Here is a 13,198-nt window from a genome sequence, read left to right on the forward strand (position 1 = left end):
CAGTACCAAAAGTTTTTAACATTGTGACATTGGGAAGTTTATACCCTTTCCTGGACAACAAATAGTGTTTTTCAGGGGCATTATCAGTTTTCTACAAAACATCTCTAAAAGCGAGGAAGTGTTTTGTTCTTACAGTTCTAGGCTTCTTTGTACCAAACCTGCTATCTTGTTTAATGACATTGCTATGTGGGTTGAAATTAGGCTGACAGATTGTGAGCAAAGGCTGTGATATTACAAACAATAGTCTATTGAGCGCGAGGAACTTGTTGAATTGGTTACCGAAGGCATTAGTGTTCTGTCCAGCCTATTTAGCATCTGGAAGACAGAGAAGAAATAGTGTGCTAATGAAATGTACAAATGATACTAAACTGCAAATTGCTGCAGGTGACTATGGCAGCTGACATGTACTGCGGAAGGAGGCTGGTAAGAGGCAGTTCAAAGGCAAAAAGTAATAAAGTGAGACAATTCACAAAAGGAAAAAATACTCCATTAGGAGGGAGGTGAGTATTCAAATAAAGTCTTACATATAAAGGGAGAAAACACTGTTGGGAGTCTCAGGGAACTGTGCAGGCAATGTTTAAATTGTGAAGGATTCTGCTGGATTTGAGATAGATATATAGCTTTTCCAGAGGAGGCTGGCTTTAAGTGCTTCCAACATACTAGCTCTTTAACGTCAGTGATTTCACTGACATTAGTACAGTTCTTCAGTGCTAGTTTAGGGATCCTATAGACTCTGAAAAGCAGTTTTGGGCGGACCATCTCTCCCCCATACAGCTCAGGTCAGTCTGCTCTTTGAAAAGAAGCTGAAATTTGCAGTAGGTCAGAAATCAAGGTCTCATTTTGCTCTGTTTTTATTAATTCCATAATATTTTTGTTTCCTATGCATTGCAGTACAACTTTATTGTGATCTTTGACCTTAAAATATAAAGGTAATTGCATCTGTATCTTTCTTTGGAGGTAATTAAATCAAAATTTTCATCTGTGTTGCAAAGAATCCCTATCTGGAATTGTTTGGATCACTGGAGGCCCATGTATCTGTTAGTTTACAAACTGGACCTCGTGCACAGTCTGTGTTCATTCATATGCCTTAATCTTAGAGGATGTGCCAGCATCACACGCACAACTCAGGTTGCAGTGACTCTGTCCACATGTTAAGCTTTGTCCAGGGAGATCTTCAACTGTGACTTGTGAGGGAACTGTAGTTCCACCTATGCTATTGAACAGCTTGGATGACCTAAATTCTGAAATACATGAGGAATATTATTTTCCCAACAATGTTATATATACATGACATTTAATGAAAAATACAGTAAACCAAAGTTCTTTAATTAAAAGTATTACAATGCAATACCTTGATTTTACCACTCTTATTTGCTTTAGATGATAATCTGTAGGAAATAGTACCTTATGTTAAGATCGTAGTTCTGTTGTTGTGAATAACAGTGATGGGTTTGACCCCTGTGGCAGAAAGCACACTTATAAGTGTAAGGAACTTGACCTAAAATCAGGCAGATGTGGTGGATTGACCTTGGATGGCTACTAGAGGCTTGCCCAGCTGCCCTCTTACTTGCCCTTTTCACCAGGACAGTGGGAGAAAATAACATGAAAAAGCTCATGAGTCAAGATAAAGACAGGGAAATTGCTCACCAATTGCCATCACAGGCAAAACAGACTTGACTCTGGGAAAACTGATTTATTGCCAGTTAAAAATGGTTTGAAAAGTAAGAAAAAAAAGGAAATTAAAATATCACCTTTATCCCACCCTTCCCCATTTCCCAGGATCCACACAGAAGCTGTGCAGTGGACTATGGGGCTGTGGTCAATCTGTAGCAGCCCCTCTCTGCTGCCTGTCCCTCCACATGCTGTTCTTCCGCTCCAGCCTGGTCCCTTCCCATGGGCCGCAGTTCCTGTCAGGAGAGCCGCTCCAGAGCGGGTCCTCCATGGGTGACTGGCACTTCTGGAAACATCCACCTGCTCCAGCCTTTCCCCACAGGACACAGGGGAGTCTGTGCTGCAGCACCTGGAGCACTGCCTTGCTGCCTCCTCCTTGAATCCTGGTTCCCCTCAGACTCCTTCGCTCCTCTGCCTGTGTGGCAGTTTTTCTCTTCCTCCAGCTCACGTCCCAGGAAGCAATGCTGTGGGTGCTGAAGGGCTGCACCCTGCCCTGTTTGGGGCCTGTGCAGAGTTGGCTGGAACTGGGAGCAGCCAGACCTCTCCTCAGGGAGCCCGGCACCTGGGCACCGAGGCCTCATACAGCAGAGGACATTATTTATATTTGGTAAAGGTATTCTAGCTGTACAATATTGCTGGTTTTTTGTTTTTGGTTTTTTTTAGTATCTCGTGCCAAATGTGTCCTTCAGGCAAGTGTTTAGGAACAGATTGTTAGCGTGAACCGGTTTTCGGCAGAGGGAATCAGTGAAGAGAATTTTCTTCTGAAAAGAAGAATGTGGGTAGGAAAGCAGAGGATAACATTAAAAATAGGAAAGATTAAAAATGGTTGATTAGTAAAGCCAGAAACAATTTAGGGTAAGGAAAAATCCTTCAAATAAGAGGGATGATGGAGTAAAAAATGGTTTTTCCCGCTTCTTTTCTACCCTAGAAGAGCAGATCAGCCAAATATTGTAGTGTTATCAGTAGCGTGTTTCCAGTGAACAGTGATATTGACTAAAATGGGACTTGCTGAGGAGGGAATTGTTTAGCTGAAATAGCATTATAAAAAACTGAGCCCAATGGTATATATCCAACACAAGAATATTGTCTAAAACCATGAAACCTCATTATCTTACAGTGCTAATTTTTAAATAAGTACAGTTTAGCCTGTGAGTTAAAGCATGGCCTTGTCTTACAAGACCTGGTGAAATATGTTTTCAATTGGATCAGAGAAATGTGAAGTATTATTTTTGTAGTGTATAAATGAAATGGACAGTCTAAACTCTGTCTTTAAAAATCTTGGCACACTTCAAAGGAAAAATGCCAATTTAGCAATTTAAAAGCACTTAGCACGTTTTCCCAGTGCTCAACTTCATTTCTATAGCCAGTGTGGTTGCTTGCTGAATAATGCCATAGGGGACAATGTGGCTCTGTCTGTATTTAAAAATATTATTCCATGAAATTCACCAGGAGAAATCTCAGGGAAAATCTAACAGCCTCATTTGTGTCCTTAGAAGGAGGCTGCAAACAGTAAAGGAAAAGTATTAAGCAAGAGTATTGTTTGAATAACAAAGGAGGTGTTGAGTGGCCCATCTGTGGAGAGAGAGATGCTCAGAGAAAGCTGGGGACTCTTTAATCTTAGAGGCTCCTGAACATGAGGAGCAAATAGAAAGAAAGAAATCCATCCAGTTGAAGGCTAAAAGACAGTGGAGACATTCTGAGAAAATTGAAAAAAAACCCCAAACCCGCAAACAAAAAAATCTCCAATTGAAAAGATGTTAGGACTCTGCAATACTCAAAAAAGAGAATGAAAAGTCAATTTTATTAAATAAATCCATGTTTTCTTTTTAGCATATTCACATACATGTAGCTTACTAGTATGTATTTTACTTTGTGACTATGAATAAGTCATTTAAAAATAATTATAAAGTGTTGTAAGACTTATTATATATTTTAATCAACAGAGAGTTAGAAATTTTCCCAGTGTAGTTTCTGCAGAACCTATGAGCCATTCATTAAAATGCATTGTTTTTCATGTGTTCTTGGTAGGTAACCTCGGGCGGGTGGACCACATCACAGAGTTTGAATATGACCTGTTCATTAGACCAGATACCTGTAACCCACGCTTTCGAGTTTGGTTCAACTTCACTGTTGAAAATGTAAAGGAATCACAGGTAGGTGGTACTAAATTAGATAGCTTTGAAATTTGCTTACTTTAGAATATATTTTCTTAAACAAAGAAGATGACACCTGGGGTTTGTAATTAAAAATTTGCTATAAAATGTATATTTGATTTATTGTAAGTAAACATAGGATGGATGTCACCATGCTTTTCAGCTACCCAAGGCAGGAAATAATTAGAGGAACGGGAAAACATTCGCCACCTAACACGAGCTGTATTAATAATGGCTGCTATGTATTTGTTAATTGATACATAATTTGTTAATATGTACAATTCAAATATATGTGTTAATATATGAAAAAGAAGTTCATCATAACTGTTCAAATATTGTCTTCTAAGCCTTCATTTATTATGTGTGGAATAATGAGATAGCATTGCAAACAGGCATTACTCTAGTGACTTGTAGTTGAAGAGTTGCCTGACAACGTGTCCCGTGTGGAATAAGAGGTTTGAATGTGAAACAACCTGATAGGCAACTGTTTCACTTACTTTTAGATAATGTTTCCTTAAACAGTAAAATACTCCCTGAGAAAGAAACTTCCTTGCTCTATTTTTCATTGATCTTAAACTAAGCCAAAAAAGAAGTTATGTACTAACTTTCACATTGCCAGATCAAAAAAGGTTAATTCCCATTTTCACATGTACCTTACATTTTATTCCAGTGGTGTTCTTACTTCATCATAATCAGACTGTCATTTTTACTTAATGAAAGTACATTTAGTAAGAGAAAAAACTGCAGAAGCTTGATATTTGTATTCTTACAGGACTAATATCTTAATATCCACCACTGCACCGTTCCTGTTACAACTAGAAGTCATGAAATTGTTTATCTATCTTCCTGGAGCCTGATACTTTATCAGATAGACCCTTTCTCCCACTGTGCCTTACTCAACTATGATCAAATTATATAGTCATGAGATGAATGGGAATCTGTCTCAAGGAGGCAAAGAGATCTGGTAGAAAGATACAATATATTTCTAGTGCTTACAGGATATTTGTTTTCATGGTTGTCTACATGAAAGAGAATGGTTTTGCTATTAGGTTTGACTTGTGAGGTCTGTTTTTATAATGTGTGTTCCTATAATCTTTTTTTCATCTCTCCAATTTCCGTTAAAATGAGACCTGCATGAACGTAATCTAGTCTGGAACCTTTTTTAGGGCTTTGTACTAGCGGACATGGGCAGTATTAGTCATTGCAGCTCAGCTATATTAAATAACTGTTAGAAATTTCAACATCAAACATACTGTGTAATCTGACTCGTACATTTTTTGTTATTTTCTTTTATGTTTGACTAGAATATAATAGCAAGGAAACTCATATCACTCAATATTGTGTAAAAATGTTACACCGATTCACAAGTAATTGATCACTTTATGTGGAAAAGTAGATATTTTAATAACTCTATATAAATAATTACCTGTATAATATATCATAGGTAATATGGGAGGAAGGCAGATCTATGCATTTATATATCATAGGTTTGGTTTCAGCCATTTAGATGAAGAGTGAAAAGGAGTAGCTACTTTTGCTAGTTTTATATATTGTCTATATTACATTTCCTTCTCATTGTTCCTCTTCAAATTCTTAAACAGCTTTATTTACTTGTACTGTGTGTATTTCTGACTTAGATTTCAGTTCTACTATTGGATAGTAGTGCAGTTTTTACAGTATGTTTAGTGCAGTATTTTGTGTTATTAATCTAGAGATAAATGAAGTGAAACTCCTATTAGACATTCCTGCCGATCTCACTGTCCATATGTTTTTGTTCTGTAGAGAGCAGTTTTTTTCATTCCAGTTTTAATTTTCTTAAGATGTGGAGTTTCCACTTCCTATTCCTCAAAACTGTTCTGTAGACTTATCTCACTTACAGCATTGCTTGATTTTTAGCCTAAAGGTATCCTTTATTTAATCCCACTATTCCCAGTTGCAATTCTGCTTAGTAATAGCTCCTCTTGGTACAAATAAATCCTCATCATTCTCGGCATACATTTATATTTCTGTAAATTATAACATCCCTCATCATTTGTGTCTCAACCTAGCAATCACATTTGGTTCTTTCAGCCCTATATCCAATAGAGCACTTTTACCTTTAAGTGTTTAAGTATTTTTCCACTTTGAGGCCTTTGGACGTTCATCATAAGTGAATTTTCCAGCCCTTTGATAATTAGCCTAGTTTCCCAAGGAAACAAAGCATATATGATACACTGTCTCCTTGCTAGCCCTGGTTTTATGTGTGGCTGCTGATCTTTCTCCTCTCCTTTCTTCCTTGATAGCTTCTTAACTCTTGGTCAGTTTCAATGCCTCTGGACAGGAATTCTTGTAACTTTCAGGAAAGCAGGCTGCCAGATGGGCAAGAGACCCATCTGTGTTCCCACTGGCAGAAAGGCTGTAGTATGAGGTCATTTCTTATTAAACGTCAATCCACAGAGGAGATCCATAGGAGAAAGTGTTCATTGGAATTTGCATTTTTAAGATACCAGAGAATCCAACCATGAAATTCAAATCCATAATGCTTGGTAGTTTTGCTTCTTGCAGAACTTCTTGTTTTTCTTGTTGTTATTCCTCTTCCAGTTCCTTCAATATTTTCTTTATAGTGTGGAAATAAAATTTAATGGACAATTTTGACTGTGCTAACATCCCAGTTTACAGAGAAAGGTGTCTAGTCCCTTTGCTCTGTTGCTGTCTCAGTATAGACAGATGAAAATTGCAGCAGCCTTTTGTTGCTGAATCACTATGGAAACTCATGCCTAATTTGTTCACTATCATATGTAAGTCTTTTTCAGAATGATTGCTACCTTCTGTTATGTATGTCTTAGGTTACTGTTGTACTTCAGTAACAAGGGTGGGTAGTAGAGTGAAGTTATGTAGCAAAGCAATGAAAGCCCTAATCTTTTCATAAATATTTTTAGAATTTTATGATAAACTTTATTTATTGACATTCACTTTCCTATGTTACCGAAAAATGAGTAGAATTTTTTTGTTTTTTCTTCGAAGCTAGTAAATTTTCTTCATTCTTATGTCTTGTACTTCTACGTCAGACATATCATATTGTCAGTTTTATTTTACACTTTTTTAGCAAGGAAACAAAGCAAAAAGAAATAGCCAATGGCTTAGATTTATGGGGAAAAAACCCCATCATATAAGATATCTGTCAGATGAAAAATTTGATCTTTTGATCTCCTTATAGGGTTTCTGACTTGCAAGTCAGTTGGTGTGATAAGGTCTGAGCTGTCGATTTTTTTTATCATTTGTTCAGTGAATTCAATTAACACTGATATTGGAAAATACAAAAAGAAACTGGTATGTTATATGTAAGGACTATAATCGTGCCATGCTTACACTTACAAAAAACATGAAAGGGAGAATGAAGGAAATAGGATTTGCTGTGGAACACATGGTCTCATGGGCAAAGCCTCCAATTTCTCTAATTATATACGTGTCACAGGCTGCTGTCTATTTCTGGATAATGCTCTTTATTGAGCAGGGTTTGTTTCCTATTAGCTTCAACCACAGCCCTCACAACACCATCTACAATTTTGCTAAATTCCTGCTCTGTGGAAATGGAAATTGGATGAATAAATGTCATCTCTAGATTGCATTTCAAGTATTTAAAAAAGACTGTGCTTCAGGTACCTGATTACTTCTGAGCTAGAATGTATTTAAAGGTGTTAGTAGCAACAGGGATTCATTTGAGATATTTTTTCAAAATAAGAAAAGTCTGTGTGATAAATTATAAAAATATACTAGCATACCAAAATTGGAGGATTTTATAGGTGAAAAGATGGGGGCCATACATAGCCATAAATTCTACTGCAGTAGTTGACGCTAATTTTTCCAGATACTGTAGCCACACTGGAAAAAGATGACCTCTGTCCTGGAAAATTTACTTTTCAGGAAGTTGAGAATGCAATTTGAATACAACAAAGTGATGAAAAGATTAAAAATACCTATAAAGATTTGAATTACTACAACAAACAGCAACCTTATTATACCAATAAGTAATGCACTTCCAAGCCACGTGATATATTCTCTATGTGTGTATACCCTGAAGAACTCTGCTGTCTGATGAATCATGTTCAGAAATGGTATTTTCACTGAGATTAAAAAAAGAATTTCCAACAGAAGGGGTTTCCTAATGGTGCCAAATTTTGTTCTGTAAGTGTTGATAAACACATTTGGAGTTCCTCATCCCAAAGGTACTGACAAAATATACCAAGAAGGATAGAAGAGAAGAATGGGTATTTGGCAGCTGGGATTTGATCATTACTTACAGTTAATAAATCAATCCAGATTGAGGTTAAAATCAAAGAACCAAATGTTATTTACTTCAAAGACATTCTCTCTGTTACTTCAGCTACAGTTGGGCAGAGACTAGAATTTTGACTCAAGATTTTTTGGGGAGGGTTTGTTATGTATATGTATGGATCAGGAAAAAGCAAAGTCTATTTTTCTTCAGAAAGTTAAACAGGATGCCAAGGTAAACTAGATAGTATCATAATTGGATATTATTATGAACACGTGACGCTCTCCTTATAGAGCTTTCTCTTTGTTGTCCTACATTGTTTTGTAGAATAAAAAAGGCAGTGAAGTTTCTGTTGGCTTTAATTGACTAGATTTTCAGAAACACTTTATTAGGATTTGGTTTTATAATTTGCTCAGAACTCTTCTTACTGTCCTAAAACAACACAATGATCTTTAGTTGACAATTGCTTCTGTCTGGTGTTACAGCTGTGATTGTTTAAGGATATGGTTGATATGTGTATAGGGACAGATACTGTCTTTCGTGATACCAATTGATAAATTTTGGAGAAATACGGGGAAGGAAAGAAGATCAGGCATGATTTGAGATACTCAAAATCTCTTCTGGCCTAAGAACCCATTTTGTGTAATTAATTCCTGCAGAAGCTGCCTCCAAAGTAAGATGGAGTAAGTATGACATTGAAAAAAGTCTAAAGTTGGAAACAGGCTACCTTTTTACTTTCTTAAGCAGACATTCTTCACTCTGTTGTCATTTGGTTATTTAAGTTATTGGCGTCAAGATGCATTATAACATCTTGTAGACTTTCCAGTGTATTGTTTTATCCTTTACTGTGCATTACAGGTTATATTGTATTTACCTAGCTTTGGAAAATGCATATATAAAAGTGAATATGTTTTTACGAAGGAGTACAGTTCTGAAATTTTTAACACTTCTGTAAAGCATTTTTTGAGTTGCAACGCTTCCTAATCAATCTGAAATATATATTTGCTGTAGTGTGTTTCATTACATATACCATCTTACTAAATTAGGCATAAGCCATTCATTGTTTAAGTTTGCATTAATAATTTATTAATCCTCTTCTGTAATCTCTCTAAATAGCTCTTTATAAAAATTTACGAGGAGAATTGCTAGATTATTTGAATTTTCCCTGTTTAGAGAGCCCCCAGCTGTTACCCATTTTTGTGTGCTCTTAAGTTAATTTTTAGTGTTCTAGAAAGATATCTCTGCTTCTTTCTGTATTTTGATATTTTACTCATCCTTTACACAGGTAGTCAACATGTAATGTTTTTCATATACTTTCAAAGGTGAAGATCGCTGATACCTATGTGTGATTATCCAAACAGATTTAATGAATTTAATTTTAATTTTTAATGAATTAAGATGTGTAAATTTATAACAAATTTGCATATAGAACTAATAGACATTCTAAACAAAACTATTATCTGAGATGGCTTCCCTCACATATATGAATATAATGTGCATGAGAACTTGATTGTATGAGAACTTGATTACTAAGAACGCTGATTTGGGTACTCCCTACAAGCATTGCAGTGTAACATACAGAATCTTACTGGGACTCAGATTGAGAATACTGTGTTATTGTTTGTGATCCAAATCATAATTTTTAAAGCATGCAACAAGGTCTGTGTTGCTGAAAAGATAAGCTTTAAACTTACATTGCTCGTATAGATCTGTTTTTAAAACAGTGATTTGGTTAATTTTTAGAAGAAGCTTAAATATCTAGCATATTATAGAATTTATTGTGCAAAAAGGTAGAGTTTTAAATTTGCTGTTTACAAAGAATGTACATACTTGCATAATTCCTTTCCTCTCTTTTTATGTGCTTACAAAATAGCAAACAATTAAAATGGAACTCAATTTTGTATGAAAACTTTATGGCCAAAAATTGTATCTATTACTGTTACTGCCAGTAATGTAAATGGATGTAGATGTAAAAGAAAAACTTCATGCAAAGAAACATAGGGTAATATAAATGTAAGAATGTGCCAGAATGGGTGAGTTTTAAATTTATCTTTACTGCTGTGTTGATCTACTACTGAAGAAAATTAAATATTTATATTTAAATTTCATGCAAAGTTTTATGGGTGGGTAGTTTAAAGCTTTTTTTATCTTTCATGAATAAGAATCTCCCAATACTAAAATGTATTAGGACTAGAGAGCTTTGAAATGTGAGCATTTGAGTTCTTAAAGCTTCTTTTTAAATGAATTTATCCTGTGAAAAGAAAGGAACAGCTGTAAGTGTCAGGTGACTACTGATGTAGGCAAAACTCTGTCATTGATTCCTTTTTGGTTTACAAGTCTCATGAATTAGTACTTCTAAGCTATCTGACAAGAATGCATTTTTTTTTAGCATAGATGGCATGAAAATACCAAGAGATACCTGTAGTTCCAGAAATATCGATGTTTTGTGGATAATTTTCTGTACCAACCCCTGGATCAGAACAATATAATTCTGAGTCTTAATTTTAGCTTTTTCTTTCCTCCTTAGGTTTTCTTCTCCCCTAAATAAAAATTATGAAACTATTTACTAGTTCCACAAAAGGCATCTATTTGTTAGTATTTGTTTAAGTTCCTGTTCTTTAGTGGTATTTTGAGTATCTGATATCTCTGAGAAACACTGTAGGTACTCTTCAGTTTTCCCTCTGACAGGACTATGTATGGCAACTGGAGTGGAGATACTAAATGATAGTTTTCCAGAAAGTCTGGTGCTATTCCACAGATGTTGAAACCTAACTTAACTATCAAACTGACTTGGTTAAAATTATCGATCTCTATTTTCATGCTGCTGTTCATCTATTTGAATGAATAAAATGAAATTAATTTTAATTTAGTTGTTAATTCTCAGTGATGAAGACTCTCAACTTCTCTTTCTTCAAGTCCACATTTGTATTTGTGTTTTACTAGCTCATGTGTTTGAAATTGGGGTCCTTTCGTCAATAATGACATCTGAATTTGCATCTGTGTCTTGAAAACACTTGGGCCATTACTCCAAAGCCATAAAGAGTTGAATGGTCTTTGTCATCCCATATTTCCAGCTCACATTGCCATTTTGACTTTAAAATGAACCTGTAAGTAACATCACTGTTATGACTCAATTAAACACTTGCTATAAATTTAATATTGATTTAATTAGATTAGTACCAGTTTTTATTGATTTCAAATATTAGCTATGCTTTTCCTTTGATCTCAGTTACCAAATAGTGGGTTTCAGTTCTTCTGGGCAAACTTGGTCAAGATTTAAATTGTGACGTTCATCAAAGGTCACTGGGTTTATCAGTCATTATCATTTACTGTGTATGCTGTAGAAGTGTCGAAGTTCTAATCCTTTTTCTAAGGAAGACTAAAAAGGAAATGAAGCTCTCTTGAAACATTTTTGTGAGGAAAGATCAGTTTCTTAAGAAGATAAATAAATTGAATCTGAATTAGAGAATGCTTTCACTGACAATTCTCTAGTGATTACTAGCAAATATGACAACAGTTGAGGCAGAATAAAACTTACATATTTTTTTCCTTTGGGATATATATTTTAAAATCTAGAAGCTGTAAAAAACTGGACTTTCTGTTAGTTTTAATTTAGTTTATCAGCATCACTGTGTACTTCCATGCTGCACTACATGTACTGCACTGGAAAAGATACTGGAAAAGATACTGGACAAGCCAAAGCTGAGTGTATGCATGTATTTCACATATACATACATGCAAATGTATGTATCTACCTGCTTTGAAAACATGATGAGAGCCTGAGTTGAGTTCATTTAGACAATCTCTTTTAAGTATCTGCAGTTACTAAAGGCTAAGTAGACTACTTTGTAGAGCACATGCCATTCAACTTGAAAAAAAAAAGCAAGAAAGGATAGTGGAGATAGATTCATGATACAAATTATGAACAATCTTGTGGTACCATAGCATATGGTAATAGAGATCCATTACTTTTTAGAAGGGAAGGGCTTGATATATCTGAAATGTATATTAAAAACCATAATGCATTATTTGAAAGAAGCCTTTGCACCTTTTCAAAGTAATTTAACTGATCTCTATGTTGGAAAGTGATATAATCTTATTGTAAGTCAAAAGTGTATAGGATTAGATGATATGTATAGTGATTAAAGTAATTATTTATTTACTGAAAAAGCCATATGAAATGTTAATTAAATAAGAAACAAAGTGATGACATTTAAAATAGACTGCATGTTCATCTCAACATTTAAAAAAAGAGAAATCAATTGAACATACTGCAGTTTTGAAGAAAAATAATTTTGCCATTTTGGAAACTTGTGCCTATATTGGTCGTGTATAAAATTAGATTTATAAAGGATGATTCTTCCAAGTTGGAATCCTTTCAAGTACATATAATTTTATTTTGGATCAATAATTCAGTTGTGCTTGGAATAGACTGAGGGTGCGTGTGAAGCCTTGGTAAGTGCAATATAGTGTGCATCTCCATGAAATTATCCAAAGCTGTCATGACATGTATCATCCTTTAAAAAGTAATGAATACAGATAGGTTGGTAAACATAGACAATATTCAGCATTAACAAAACAACTACTTTCCTGATGAAACATTCTCTCTTGGCAAGATAGTGTTAAATTCAAAAACTTTTTCTTTTCCAAGTGTCTCTAAGAATATTTTACATGTCAGTGTCTGGTAATTATTTCATACATAGTGTATGCTTCAGGTTTAACACTGACTTTTGCTTACAGAAAACTAATGACCAGGTGTGTTTAATTTCCCATTATGGTGGCATCTGTCATTCAAAATGTCAAAAATGCATTATAAATGCCATAAACAAAATCAGCACTGTGATGATCTTGATGTCAGTGATGTCACATACTTACTTTTTTTCAATTTAAAAACTTTTTAATTTATGATTACATTTCCCCTTTTTTAGTTCCAGTGTTGTCTTCCATGCAAATTTTATTTCCTTCTCTTTTTATGTATATAAGATAAAACCAAGCTTAAATATATGTAGGTTAATTCATAGTATTGGAAGAGGAAAACCATTTGCCCTTTAAATGACAATGCAGAAAAATAGAAGCTAGTGCCAAAAAATTGTAGAAAGTTGTTTTTTTTTCTTGCCACCAA

The 13,198-nt window shown here is 34.8% G+C and overlaps 1 protein-coding gene across 1 annotated transcript in view; it reads left to right on the plus strand.

The window, feature by feature from the left end:
- The window catches only part of AGBL4 (AGBL carboxypeptidase 4), a 907,448-nt gene that overhangs the window by 43,261 nt on the left and 850,989 nt on the right, over positions 1 to 13,198 (plus strand). Inside the window, exon 5 of the mRNA XM_062004362.1 lies at positions 3,700 to 3,824. Within this exon, the coding sequence (XP_061860346.1) occupies positions 3,700 to 3,824 (125 nt within the window). The remainder of the gene's footprint in view (positions 1 to 3,699; positions 3,825 to 13,198) is intronic.

Source organism: Colius striatus, chromosome 10, assembly GCF_028858725.1.
Source record: "Colius striatus isolate bColStr4 chromosome 10, bColStr4.1.hap1, whole genome shotgun sequence".
Lineage (NCBI taxonomy): Eukaryota > Metazoa > Chordata > Aves > Coliiformes > Coliidae > Colius > Colius striatus.